The following is a 14,575-nucleotide window of genomic DNA, read 5'->3' as shown; positions in this document are numbered from 1 at the left end:
AAACGCCTGCTCTACTGATGACCTGTCAGAGTTATGCAACTGAACAGAAACACACTGAATTCAGCAGCTCATTTCAGGTTGAGCTTTTCAAAGTCAAGCTAGCATAGCACACTGAGTTGCTATCCCAGTGTTTCTCAACCCTGGTCCTCACCGCCCCCCTGCTCTGCATGTTTTAGATGAGCCACTATTCCAGAACAGTTAATTCAAATGATTGCATGACCATCAAGTGCTGCAGAGGCCTGTTAATCACCCAGAGATATGATTCAGGTGGCAGAAGGGAAACACCTGAAACATGCAGGACAGGGGGCCTGAGGACCAGGATGGAGAAACTCTGCGCTATCCTTTTAAATTAAACCCGAGTTGTCTGGCTGTCAGTAACATGTATGCATGGTGCCTGAGTCCTGGTGCCAGTCCATGGGCCGGTGTTCAGGTTCTGGTGAAATGTTGTGGTACTGACCGGACCCGCTCCTTTGGGTCGCCGAAGGACTCTCTGAGTTTGGAGAAGTCTGGGTAGAAGTGGAGCGACGGAGAGACAACCTCCAGGAGGCCAGACTGGATCTCAGCTGGGAAACTGGGAGGAGAGACACAAACAGAACCGGAACTGGTCGGTAGGGAAACAGGAAGTTCTGGGTCCATTACCACGGCAATGGCCCCCAACACGGGGCGGTACTCACAGGCGCTTCAGGCTGTCGGCTACACCGCTGGCGTACTGCTGGTCAGCCTGAGGGACAGAGAGACAGAGGTCAAAAGTCAGAGGGGTCAAAGGTCACACCATATATTGACACCTGACCTCTCAGCACCAATCTGACTCATAGCCATGGCAACAAGGACTGAACCTCTACACTGCTGCAGACACGACTTAGTGTATTAATGAGAATCAGACCATCAGAACCATTCCCCTGTGGTTCTGACCCATTCTCCGGTGGTTCTGACCCGGTCTGAGGTTGTGCCTTCTCCTTGTGGGTTTGCAGGTGTGTCTCTGGTCTATTCCAGTTTTTTGTCTGTTGTTTCTGGTCCGCTTTGAACCGAACCGGGTCGAACCGGGTTGGAGCTGCATCTTCGTTTTGCGTCTGTTTGCATCGTTTTCTCTCGGATTCGGATCGTTTCTTTGATCTTTGTTTTGTGAATATTTATTTTTCTGCCTCTAGTTTTGATCGTCGTTGTGATTTCATCTCTGAAGATTTTCTGTTATAAAATGTTGAGCTCTCCGGCTAATGCTAACAGCTGATATCACCTCTGTGGTTTGCCTCCATTTGCTTCATTTGCATGTGTTTTACTTCCAGCTCGTTATTTGGTTTCTTCTTTTCTCCGTTTATTTCCGTTTCAGATTTTGTTGATTTTTTTTCCAGCATTTCACTTATTATTTTTGTGTCTGATTTTGTTGTAAATTTCTGTCCTTTTTTCCAAATGAAGTCCTACAGTTTACCATCTCTGTAAGGACTTCTGCTGTTGCTGTTTTACTTTCTGACAGGTATGACTCATAACCGTGGCAACAAGGTATTATTTTTACAACTGGCATCTCTCAATATCTGAACTTTGACCCCAAATAGCAGAAGATTTAAAAATTAGACTTCATGAAAGTAGAAAGACAGAAAGCATCTTATCCCCTACTCCAACATCTTTCTAATCATACAGACACATGGAAATTTAAAGAGGAAAAGCAAAAGCAAAGGAGGTGGATTAGCAGAGTTAGCTAACAGGTGGACATGTTACTGTGGAATATCATCTCTGTTGTCTGGATAACAAACTGCTAGCAAGTTAGCATCAAACTGTCATAGAGCAACAGTCTTTAGTCAGAGGCCTCTTCAGATTCACGGCTACACTGACTGCTACTGGAGATCTTCCTCTCCACAGCGTCGTCATCCACAGTAACTCCTTTGAGAGACTTGGATGATCTTGCAACATTTAATTTTGGGATAACGTGTTTTTGAGTTGAATTGAATGTTTGTCTTTCTTTTGTAATTTTGGTAATTTTGCTGCCACTCCTCTTCTGATCTAAGTTAATCTGTTCATGTCAGGCTGACTGTTCCTCGCTGCTTCATGTGAATTTATTCTGGTTTTTCCGCCTTATCTCCTTCATCGGTTTGTCATCTCGCTGCATCTCTTGGTGGTGACATTATGTCTGGTTCTGCTTGTGTCGCGTTGTGATGGTCCGACTCTGCAGCTGTTTTGGTCCGGCACACATGTGGCGAACTGAGATCATCTTGTTTCCCAGTGTGAAAACACATCAACCCCCTCATTCACACCCAAACACGAACATCCTGATCCCTCAGTGATGTCACAGCTCAGCCTCCCATCCCGGCCAATCACAGCTCGGGCTGAGCTCCTTTGTTTAATGGCAAAGGTCATGTTGCGGTCACATGCGAGTTTCCAGCAGCGGAGCGGGGTTGCGGTTTGGTTCAGCGTCCTATTGGTGCCAGCCGGGTGGAGCTTAGCTCGCCATGTTAACGAGGAACAGACGGAGTCAGAAATCATCAAACTGTTCACCTTCTGCTCTGAAAACGCTTCCCGGCTTTTGGTGAAAACATTCCCTCGTTTGAGCAGAAAACTGTTCTCCATCAGGCATTTTCCAGGGTGGAACGATTTCTGGGGCAACAATGAGAAAGTGATGGAGGGTTTAAGGAGGTTTTCAGACATCCATGAAATGGGAGCTCCAGAAAATAAAAACAACATAAAAGTAGAAATTAAAAACATGCAAACATAGACAGAAAAGCAATCAAACACAGTCTGCAGAGTAAACATCATGTCTAATATTAACCCACTGACGTCAGCTCATAACTAAAGAAATAAAGCGAAGCTGAAGAACTATAAAGCAAAAAGCCAATTAGGAAAAAAATCTATTTTTCTTGCTATACAGGAAAAATATATGCCAATGCAATGAGTACTAGGGTCAATTTTCAACAGTTACTGACTTAAATAAACCTCCTATATTTTGCTGAAAAGTTACTTATAGGTTAATTTTGTTTCATTTCAGGTGTTGAGATATTTTCACAAGAAACTAAACAAAAACATGGAGAGGATTTTGTGTTTAGCAGTTACCAGCTTCTGTAGCTCAACATATATAATTAAAAAGTTTAATAGAGCAAATTCTTATAAAAGCAGACAGAAAAATCCCAGGAAAAGTATTGCTCTCTAAAAAATCATTTCCCATCCATCCATTAATTTTCTGTACACCCTTATCCCTTAGTGATGTAATGTAATGAATATAAAATTCATTACATTGTGTAAAAATAAATCTTCTGCAGTATTTTTAAAGAAGGAGGAATTTTGAGGTTGGCCTAAAATCAGAAAAAAAACAATAAAAACAAAACCTGTAGGTTCTGTGATACGTGTATAAATATTAACAAATAAAAGCAAAACAACTGCTTCTGTCTGTGTTTACATAAACATAAATATATTTGTTCATGTAAACAAGAACATATTTTTATGTAAACATAAACAAAATTCAATATAAGATATATTTTATAATGTATTTTATACAACATAAAATATATTTATACAATATAAAATATATTGCATAAATATATTTTATTACCATATATTTACAAAAAATATATGGTAATAAAATGGATTTATTCTTGTTTATATTTTCTTTTTTTCCAACTATTCAACACATTATATAATTAAATTAACAAATAAAGGAAGAAAATGTGATTTTCTTCCTTTACAATGAAATCAGTTAATATTCAGTATTTCAGTTGTTTTAGTGAAATAAAACAGAATCTGGGTTGAACTAACATTTAGAGAAGAATCAGACATTGTGAACCATGAACATTAGCATGAGTCTGAGTGAAACCAGAACCAGCAATGATTTAAATTATAAAATTGGTCCAAATAACAACTGAAAACTGAACATGAGACTGAAAGAAATAAAATTCAGCTCAGTTTATTTGTAGAGAGAAACTAAGACGGGAAGGAAGCGATGTGAAATCACTGAAACCTTCTGTCTTCCCAGATCTGGGAAAACTCTCAACTTAGTTTTTACAGTAGATCAGAACAGGTCCAGATGCAGAAACATCTGGATGAATGAGGGGAACATCCAGCAGATCCAGAAAAAACTGCAGCTTCCCTACTAAAACTAAAGGCTCAGAACGATGAAACAGAATCACAACATGGTTGCTTCCTCTGCCTGCAGCAGCTGGAAGCTGCATGAAGCAGAGTCAGTGACATTATCACTCTGTGTGTGTGTGTGTGTGTGTGTGTGTGTGTGTGTGTGTGTGTGTGTGTGTGTGTGTGTGTGTGTGTGTGTAATTGACCATCAGGATGAAAGTGTATTGATGCGTGTGTTTTTTCACATTACTTGTAAAGGCCACTGGTTTAGCTAATGAGCACACACACGCACGCACACAAATTCCTGTATTTATCAGTTTCTGAGAACCACCAATATACCCACTTTTTAAGGCCACTCTTTGTAGACATGGTTGCGGTCTTAAATAGGGTAGAAATACAATAACACACAGTAGTGTTTCCCTTTGTCACATTAACATCTATTTATCTCCAAGAGGCTCTCAGTGGCCTTATCACCATTTTCAGCATTTATGAGAGAGTTTGTGGTATTTTAATCTGGAAGCACCAGTGGAGGTAAACAGGAAGTGCATGTAAATAACAACTTCCTGCTGCTCAGATCTTCTTTCTGAAGCTTTCTCCCTGACAGATCAGCCATGAATAATAAACTCTGCAGCTTCACTTTTCAGTGATTACACACAGATTCAGCAGCTTTCAGGGTGTCCTTGATATTTTAGTCCAAACAGAAGCTGAAGCTTCCTGCCAGGCCTCACGTGTGATCAGGAGTGAAAATCCCTCCATCGATCCGACAACAAGACCGAAGCTAAAGTAGATCTGCTGCTGCCTCTACACCAGGGCGTCCAAACTTATTGACATGTGGGGCCAAAATCTGAGTCAGAAGTTCTCACAGGCTAAAATAATTAAAAAATAAAACATAAATCAAGCAAATGAAGTCCCCCAATTTTATAGGAAAGGGATGCTATCAACTTAAGACTTGAACATGATTTTGCACATATGCTAAATTAAAAGAAAGAATGGTAGTGTTCCACATTCACTTGGACTTGATTAAACAAATTTATTCTCAGTTATAAAAACAGGATTATGGTTGGTTCTTTCTAAACACTTTAACCAATTTAAAGAAGCTAGTTTGTGTTGCACACTTAATAATTAGTCAGTGTGGTTTTTAAATTGCCGTTGGCTCTCCTCACAAACAAATATTTACAATATAAGTGAAAATATAAATATTTACAATATAAATCAAAGAATTGTTCACACAAAACTCCCACACATATACATCGCCACTCCACTCCAGCTCACTTCCACCACAAGAGAGTGTCAATATAAATAACAGCGCTGGTCGGAGCATCCATGTTTCTCTACAACATGGCTGACACACACGCGCACGTACACACACACACACACACACACACACTGACCTCTGCGATGAGGACGACGATGATGCAGTCGTCCTTCTCCGCCGGGCTGAGCTCCGACATCAGAGAGCTGAGCGTGTCCGTCAGGTAGGAGTGGACCTCCCTCTTCACACTTGGGACGCCCATCACTATGGAGACTGGAGACACAGGAACCATCAGCAGCTGGGAACAGAGTGATCTGGAATATACTGAACTGGTCTGAACTGGACTGAGCTGGTCTGGATAGGTACTATGAACAAAGATGTATACTACTTCGCTCATTTGAATTAAACAATATTCCTAGCAGGGTTGGACCATAAATCCATTATTGATGAAGTGAACTTTTGGTTTTTGAAATTGTAATTTTTTTCCACCATTATCTGTCATTTGTAATTGATTTCTTAGAAAAGAAAGCAAGAAAAAATATTAAATTAAAAATTAGAAAAAAATCTGATATTTTATTTTTAAGCCATGTGGACTAGCACTAATTCCTAGATTCTATTGTAAGATATTTATGAGGGTAAGCAGTACCTCTGTCCCAGAGAACATAAAAAAGTTAAGTGATTAAATTAAAAATCTGCAGAATGTTCCAATTTTTATCTGACTGATTGTCAAAAAAATCAATTCCTAAAATAGTTGTCAGTTGCAGCCCTACATTAAAGCCCAAACTTGGGGAAAGGGCTACTGGGAGATAATATTGGTACTGTAACAGAACTATGAACACATCAGCTTTGACCATAAGGTTCTCATAATCCACAGCGTCCTCAGAACCATGAATTATTCCAGCTGTCCTCGTGAATACTGGTAGACAAGAACACCAGAACCATAAAACATGGCTTATGTTCTGTTTAAGTTGACCTTAATTTAATTCAATATGCAACTGAAAAAACACTGAGTGCACTCTGTTTTGGTCTTTAATGGTTTTACATGAAAATCTGATTTATTTGACTCCGTCTTTTACACACACACACACACACACACACACACACACACACACACACACACACACACACACACACACACACATGTTTGCATAGCTATCTTTGTGGGGACTTTCCATTGACTTCCATTCATTTCTATAGCCTAAACCTTACCTTTACCCTTTTCCTAACCCTAACCAAAACTCAATTCATACCTTAGCCCTAACTCTGACCCCTGACCCAAAAACAGGGTTTCCCCTTGTGGGGACCGGAGCCTGGTCCCCACAACATAGTATATATCAGGAAAATCGTCCCCACAAGGTATTACAAACAAACGCACACACACGCACACACACACACATACACTTATCCATTCACACACATACTTAGCTGTATAAATATGTTTGTTTTCTCTGGTTTTATCTGTTTACATCCATATGAAGCAGTAGGAAATGGTTTACTAGGCAGAAAAAATCACTTCATGAATAAATGAGACTCCACACCCACACACACCCACACACACACACACACACACCACGCACACACAGTGACGTTCCTCAGCCGTCTGTACTTTACCCTCCAGGGCCAGTGGCTGAGTCACAGGGGTCTCAGTGGGTTGTGTGTCCCCAGGCGGAGGTCTGTCCCCGTGCTGCCGGTGCAGCCAGGACTCAGGTCTGTGTGTGCGCGCACATGTGTGTGTGTATGTGTGTGTGTGTGTGTGTGTGCAGGTGTGATTCATGATGTTTTCTCTTATTTCTTCCTGTATTTAACCTCCTCCTGCAGCGTCACTCTGGAGCCAGTAGCTCATCTCGTCCAGGTTTCTCCTGCTGAACATTTTCTCTCCACTGAGTTTAATTTGTGAGGTGGCGTCATAAAAATCAGGCCTGAGCAGTGCGCTTGCAGCCAGCTGAGGACCAGACCTGGTTTTTAACAGTAAACGTCATCGGAGCCCGCTGTCAGAAATCATCAAGCATCCCTCATAATGTTTCTTTTTCCAACACAATATTCCAGATCCCAATCCAATAAAGCACACAGGATCTGCTGCAGGCACAGAAACACAAGTTTTAACCATCAGAAGGGAATAAACTGACCGGTCTGCTGCACCTCCACTACAGGATAACTGAAGAATATGGTCTGGTCTTATCTGTCCTCTGTTATGCTTTTATTTCATTATTTTTTATTTAATCAAGATACATTTTTATTTCACCCTCTTTTAAACTTTATTTCAACCTAATTTCATACTGGCATTATTATGATTTTATCCAGACCTTTTTATTAATTTTCTCTTGGTTTCATTCTGCATTTTATTCCAATTTTACCCTTACTTTACATGATATTTTAATAGTTGTGTCTCAGAATGTTTTTAATTCTGATTTTATTAGTTATTTTTTTAATCAAAGTTTATTTTTATTTTATCTTGATTGAAGCTTGATTTTGCCCTGATTTCATCCTGGTATTATTCTAAGTTTATACAGATTTTTTTATTAGGTTTCTGATGTTATCCTGCCTGCTTTTGCTGTAGTTATTCTAATTCCGTCCTGTGACGTACAGTGATGGAGGTATGGTGATGTGGCCTTGGTTTGCATGTTGCCGTCATTGACTGAACAAATATCTGAAACCCAATAGCAGATCTAACAGAAGGAGGAATTTCCCTCCCTGGTTCTGGTTCTGTTCCAGGTTCAGCAGTTGTGTATCTTACCTCCGGTGCGTCCCTGGCCCAGGTGAATGGCGGGCTGCAGGCTGTCCTCGCGGCTCAGCAGGTGAGGAAGATGATGGAAGATGGAGGGAAGCTGCAGGATGTTTTTACTGCTGCTCACGTTCCACAGCTTCAGCCGCGTTTCCTCTGAGGAACCAGAACCAGTCAGACCCAACGAACCAGAACCAAACAACAACACACATTTTATTTCTTCCATCCTTCATTCCTTCCTTCCTTCTCTTTCTCCCTTTTTTACTTTCTTTCTTGTCGGTTCTCAACCAGTCATTATTTTGTGAAACAGATAAAACACTGAAGAGGAAAATTGAGAGAAAATCTGGTAACATTTTATTTGAAGGGGGGTGAATAAGACTGTAGTGAGACTGTCATAAACATGACATAACACATGTCATGAACATGAATAAGCCTTCATAAATATTTATGACTGTTGTCATAAAGCATCATTCGGTAAATTACAACACTTTTAATACAAAGTTGACATTATTAAAAATGTCTTTGTTATGATAACTTGACATTAACCAATAAATCATTACTGTTTAAACTTTACCTTTAATAACATAAAGTTATCTAATTTTTAAAGTGCAATCAGTAATACTTTTATAACAAATTTATATCAGTAATGATTTCTTGGTTAATGTCAAGTTGTCATAACAGACATTTTGAATAATGTCAACTTTGTATTAAAAGTGTCATAATTTACTGAATGACACTTTATAACAACAGTCATAAATATTCATGAAGGCTTATTCATGTTCATGACATGTGTTATGCAGTGGTGGAGAAAGTACTCAAAAATTTACTTAAGTAAAAGTACAAATACACAGATAAAAATGTACTCAAGTAAAAGTAAAACTACCACATTAACATTTGTACTTAAGTAAAAGTAAAAAAGTACTGGCTTTTAAAAATACTTAAGTATTAAAAATAAAAGTACTTGCTGAATGCATAACATAATCGCTAATACCATATCATTAAGTGAACTGATCGTATTTAATTTTAATACAGTAGAAATGTGCCATTTTATTGAACAATGCTACAGATAAAGCATGTTTTTATTATGTTTAATCTCTGTAACATAGTTTAGACTTGGATATGTGATTCTATGCATCATAATTTCAGGGATGGAAACATCTTGTCTCCTGTCCCAACATAGCATGAACTTCATGCTATGTTGGGAGGGAACACTAGTGGCTTTTATTTTGAAAGAAATCCAACAGAAAGGGGATGGAAAGAAGGTGGGTGGGGGAGGACATGCAACCAAGGAGCCAGGAGCCAGTAGCAGAGTTGTTGTTAAGACCACCTACCCAAGACCAAGTCAAGACCAGCACCCCGCGCTACATGACAGAAAAAAATTAAGTTTTACCTTCAAAATTGCTTCACAAATTGATCTGAAAGATCCACATTCCCATAAAACACCTAGATATTAAATACTTAGAGCTGAAATAAATTTAATCAGTAAAGATCCGTCCAGAAGAATCGGATCGTTTCTGAATGTCAAATCACTATATTGCACTTTGGTCACAGCGTTGTCCCATATTTGCGACACCTCAGTCAACACGTCCACACAATAATTCAGCGCATGAGTGACAACTTTTTTCATCGCAGATGCAACATGTCTCAGTACAGCTAGCTTTGCTAGCATCACGTCCACAGATCTTACCTTTCTTTAAGCTTTCCTTCCAAGTGACGCTAAAAGTTGGACAAAGTCCCACCGTCTGTGAAAGCGAAGCGCTGCTGGTTTTACATGTCGCCATATCTTATGATTTATGCAGCTATTATATTACTGACGATCAGACAGACATCTTCTCCCGCTCAGAGGAAACCACTGCGCATGTCTGGAGCTCCGTGTGCGAGTAAAGGTGGAGGCGATGGGTGACAACAGACACGAAAGTCACGTTATTGCTTGGATTTTTCGGCGCCACCTTAAGACCCTGAACTTCACATTTTAACGGACAAAAAGAGCAACGCGATTTGGATGTAACGAGTAACGCGACAGTTTAGTAGAAATGTAGTGAAGTAGAAAGTACAGATACTTACTGTAAAATGTAGTGGAGTAAAAGTAGAAAGTATCCATTATTAAATCTACTTAAGTAAAGTACAGATACATGAAAATTGTACTTAAGTACAGTAACTTCCCACCACTGGTGTTATGTCATGTTTATGACAGTGTCATGTCAGTCTTATTCACCCCCCTTCAAATAAAGTGTTACCGAAAATCTCCCTGACTGATTCATCTCGACTCAAACTCCTCCATTATGATTTTCTGTAAATATCTGATTTGTGTCACGTTGCCACCGTACTCATTAAGTTGTGATAAGTGAAGTCTTCTCCTCCTCCTCCTTCTGCTGCTCTTCATCACTGACCTGACAGGCTGCTCCAGGTGCGGTTGATGTCTCGCAGCGCCTGCTTCTCGGCGATGGCCCGCTTGATCTCCTCCAGAACCAGGTTCAGCTCCTTGGAGCGCCGGAGGTTCTCCTGTTCAGCTGAGTGCAGGCGCTCCCTCAGGGCCAGGAACTCCCTCTGGTAGATGTCCACCACATCTCCTACAGGGGGCGCACACAACCACAACATCAAAATCATCATCATCATCATCATCATCATTAACAAAAGCTAGATAGTGGAGGACATGATATGAGCTTCCTGTTTTATTCTGATAGGACTTCCTGTTCCAGGTTTAGCTGGTTATCCATCTAAATGTTTTGGCTTCAGATCGTTTATGTGTTCATTACAGTTTTTGCACAAAACCATTCTCAGATAATGAGATTTCAGTCTGCTCAGTTCTGCCTATCTTGAGTTGTTTTAGGGCGTCTGTCGCTTTAAATGCAAATAAGCTGTTCCTGGCCACGCCCCCCTCCCAACATTTAAACTACCATGTGTAAATAGTTACTAACAAATTAGCAATTACACAACCGTACATCTGTGAGAAGCAGAAGTGGAGCCTCCTGCACAACCAACCAGAATGCAACAAGTGTTTTCTGGATGGTAAGTCAACAGCAAAACTCTTCCAGCAACGATTGTACAGCAAATCCAGTTGGAAAACCAGCTGACCAAATGGGCTGGAGCTCTGCTGGGGTTGCTAGGTAACGGGCAGCGCCTGCTGATTTGTGATGTTATATTCTGGAGGTTTTTGAAATGGCTCATTTTCCAGACAAAAAATTATGTACTCATTGCCAAAAAACTGTGTTTTTTTAAGTGTGTGGTATGTTTTGAAGAACAGTAGAGATACAAATGGAGGAACAAAAATATGCAAAAAGTTAATTGGCTATTGTGTTTGTATTTTACTTTGCTTTAATAATATGTTGCAAATTTATATATTGTTGAAGAAATAAAAACAATAAATGTCTTAATTGATATATTTATTGATAATTAAAAAATCTTTGAGTGCTCGCAATTTGACATTTTGGGTCCCAATAGCCTCAGCAGTCTTCTGTAGTTAGCCACGCCTTTTCATGAACCTTTATTCAGGTGGACAGACATGTCCAGATGTCAGCCCGTCCAACAAACAAGGACAAAACGTCCAAATCATGAAGGAAATGTCCTGACTTATGAGGATGCAGCAGAGACATCAGCGCTGAAGTGAGTCTCCCAAACACACACCAAACCGGATCAATACGTGTAGACAATACACTAATGCACTGAAATACTAGAACACACACACACACACACACACACGCACACACACACATAGGGCAGACAGGTTGAGTCATACTGTAGTAAATGATGTGTGTGTAAATTAAAGCAGCCATCACAGTAATGAGATTACCTCTCAAACACGCTCACACACACTCTCTGTGATTGGATGGCCGAGTTAATGGTCGTGTGGTTTTCCTGTGGACCAGAGAAAGTCTTGGGGTGTAAATAAGACGGACTCTTCTTCTCTGATCAATAATAATCAGTCAGGTGACGTAAGGTGCCCCCCGGTGGAGATCAGATGATCTACGAATCACTTCCTGTCTAATTAATTTCCTGATCTCCTTCATTTACTCCTCACCCAGATGATTGGTCTGCAGGAGAAAGAAACCTCCAGAACAAAAAGGTTCTGATTGGTTCAGGAACAGAACCGCCGGGTTATTGATTACTGAAGAAAGGATTAATTGATCTGTTCATTCAACCATCCAACTTTCCATCCATCCATCCATCCATCCATCCATCCATCCATCCATCCATCCATCCATCCATCCATCCATCCATCCATCCATCCATCCATCCATCCATCCATCCATCCATCCATCCATCTTCCTGCTGGTTGAACAAATCTTCCTTCCACACAGTTTTATTTCTCATCTCTGATGTTTATTAGCAGCTGCTGCAGATTTACTCTCAGATGTAAAATAAAACTTTTGGTGTTTCAGCTGTTCAGTAAAACAGATTTCTGTTCTGCTCCATTGATCTAAAGTTCGGACTGAACTCGATTGGAAAACAAGAAATATGTCAGGAACTATTAACAGTTTAATTTTCACGTCTGAATCAAACTTAGAAACTGTTTGCTGTTCCCTCACAATCTGAGAGTTTCTGTGTGCACGACCGAGCGTCACAGACGGAGCGCTCCCATCCACTAACGAGCTCCTAACGAGGGTCCCCCAGCACTCTGCCCCCCCCCCCCACCCCCACCGGGCAGATGGTGTTTAATCACAGACAGATTAATGAGAACATGACAACAGTCCACTCTCACTGCTCTCTGGACCAGTTCACCCACATTAACAGTCACCGGACCTCATTACAGGAACCCCCCCAAAAGTGTTTTGCTCACTTTTCATGAGCAAAACAAAAATGATACGGAACCTCTGCTGACATTAAGTCCTTAATTTATATCAGTACAATTGTTTTTACTGTTTTGTTGTAAGGGCTGCACAGTGGTGCAGTTGGTAGCACTGTTGCCTTGCAGCAAGAAGGTCCTGGGTTTCATTCCTGGCCTGGAGTCTTTCTCCAATTACAATGTACCATTATCAACACATAAACATGCATTAGTTTTAAAACCAATAAATAAACTGACTTGGAGAAATATATTTAGCCAAACACACGCGGCCCCTATAAGCAACACTTCCTTCCCTACCTGGCCTTCTCTGACTCAACACTTGCTGGTCTCTCCATCCTCATGCTCTGATCGTCTCTAGCAGCTGGAAGAATCAGTAAGACCTACAAGCCTGTCCTGCTTCAGCTGCACTCTGCTGGTCATACTAGAATGGGGAATTAGGAGAACACCAAATTAATTTAATATCATAACACAGCAAAAGGCATATTACATCTAATTCGGAATAAAACTAAGTACAAGACACAAACACACCAAATAATAATAAACAGAAATTATGTGAATATCCTCCTTCGGCCTGTGACCTACCAGCTTAGTTTTACATTTTACATCTGGAAGAAAATATATATATTTAAGAGTTACACTGCCTCCCCTCATCGACAGCACTGATTATGTGCTTTCACACACACACACACACACACACACACACACACACACACACACACACACACACACACACACACGGAGGATTACATAACAGTTTTTAACACATATTTCCTCCGCCCAGAATTATGGAGTTAGATTTGTTTCACAATAAAAATCATCCCTACCTGGCCTTAAATTTTACACTTCATATCGATCTATACCATGCTGATAATATTGTGCATCCCTAATTTGAAGGAAAGGTCATAACCTGGATTACAGTTATCGGTTCAAAGCTAATTCATTGTGGTGGTTATAAATTAGTTAATCTCTAATTTATGAAAGAGTACGGGAGATTTTTAGTGATATTTGCCTTATGTAACGTTACACTCAATAGGATTCCTACCCCTGAATATTTGAAATGATTTTCATTCTACTAAGATATTTGTTTCTGGTAACATGCGAGACAAGCATCTCTTAAAACATAGGTTTATGTAGAAAATATAAGATCTTGGACAGTATCTGTTTCCATTTATATTCTGCAAATATCATCAGAAAAGAACCTTGCCTTTACAAAATAAAAAGCACAATGTAATAAAAAAATCATGTCAAACAAAAAAAGTAGTATTCAATCAAAAAAAAATTCAAAACAAACAAAAAATCTTAAAAACTTTTTAATCATAAAATTTATTTTTTATGAAACAAAAAAATGTTTAAAGAGTTTTTTTTGTTTTTTTTTAATTGAAGTCACAAATTTTTGTTTGAAACTTTTATTTTTTTGGTTGAGTCTAATTTTTTTTTTTGTTTTGTTTATGAGCTTTACCTAGTGCTAACATTAGCTAGCACAATATGCTACCGGGGATCGCGGCAGACAAAATATGTGACTGTCGTCATAAGTTGAGTAAGATTTCTTCTTTGAAACATGGTGGACACTTTAGAAGCTGCTAAACGGTGTAGTTTTGTGAAGATTACTTACCATCACATTCTGTGTCCCGTCACCGAAGCCCTGCAGTTCGGGACGGAGTTCTGAGATCTCAGGGAGTCATCTACGGTGGCCGACAGGTGCAAATGCGCACCAAAAGAGAAAACACCCCCGAATTAGAAAACACCCCCGAATTAGAAAACACCCCCG

At 39.9% G+C, this 14,575-nt stretch overlaps 1 protein-coding gene across 2 annotated transcripts in view; it reads right to left on the bottom strand.

The window, feature by feature from the left end:
- mgat4b (alpha-1,3-mannosyl-glycoprotein 4-beta-N-acetylglucosaminyltransferase B) overlaps nt 1–14,575 on the bottom strand; it is a 60,411-nt gene that overhangs the window by 21,983 nt on the left and 23,853 nt on the right. For both annotated transcript variants that reach the window (XR_015764438.1, XM_088009341.1), the window contains exons 2-6: nt 10,415–10,594; nt 8,037–8,180; nt 5,442–5,575; nt 675–721; nt 458–571 (exon numbers count right to left, since the gene is read on the bottom strand). Coding sequence is in view for 1 of the 2 variants with exons in the window: in XM_088009341.1 (XP_087865467.1) it covers nt 458–571; nt 675–721; nt 5,442–5,575; nt 8,037–8,180; nt 10,415–10,594 (619 nt within the window). In the remaining variant the exon portion in view is untranslated. The remainder of the gene's footprint in view (nt 1–457; nt 572–674; nt 722–5,441; nt 5,576–8,036; nt 8,181–10,414; nt 10,595–14,575) is intronic.

Source organism: Poecilia mexicana, unplaced genomic scaffold (genome assembly GCF_051168715.1).
Source record: "Poecilia mexicana isolate PSO_F unplaced genomic scaffold, ASM5116871v1 scaffold_10, whole genome shotgun sequence".
In the NCBI taxonomy this organism is placed as follows: domain Eukaryota; kingdom Metazoa; phylum Chordata; class Actinopteri; order Cyprinodontiformes; family Poeciliidae; genus Poecilia; species Poecilia mexicana.
Note: the sequence above shows the minus strand (reverse complement) of the source record. Positions and strands in the feature narration are given on the sequence as shown.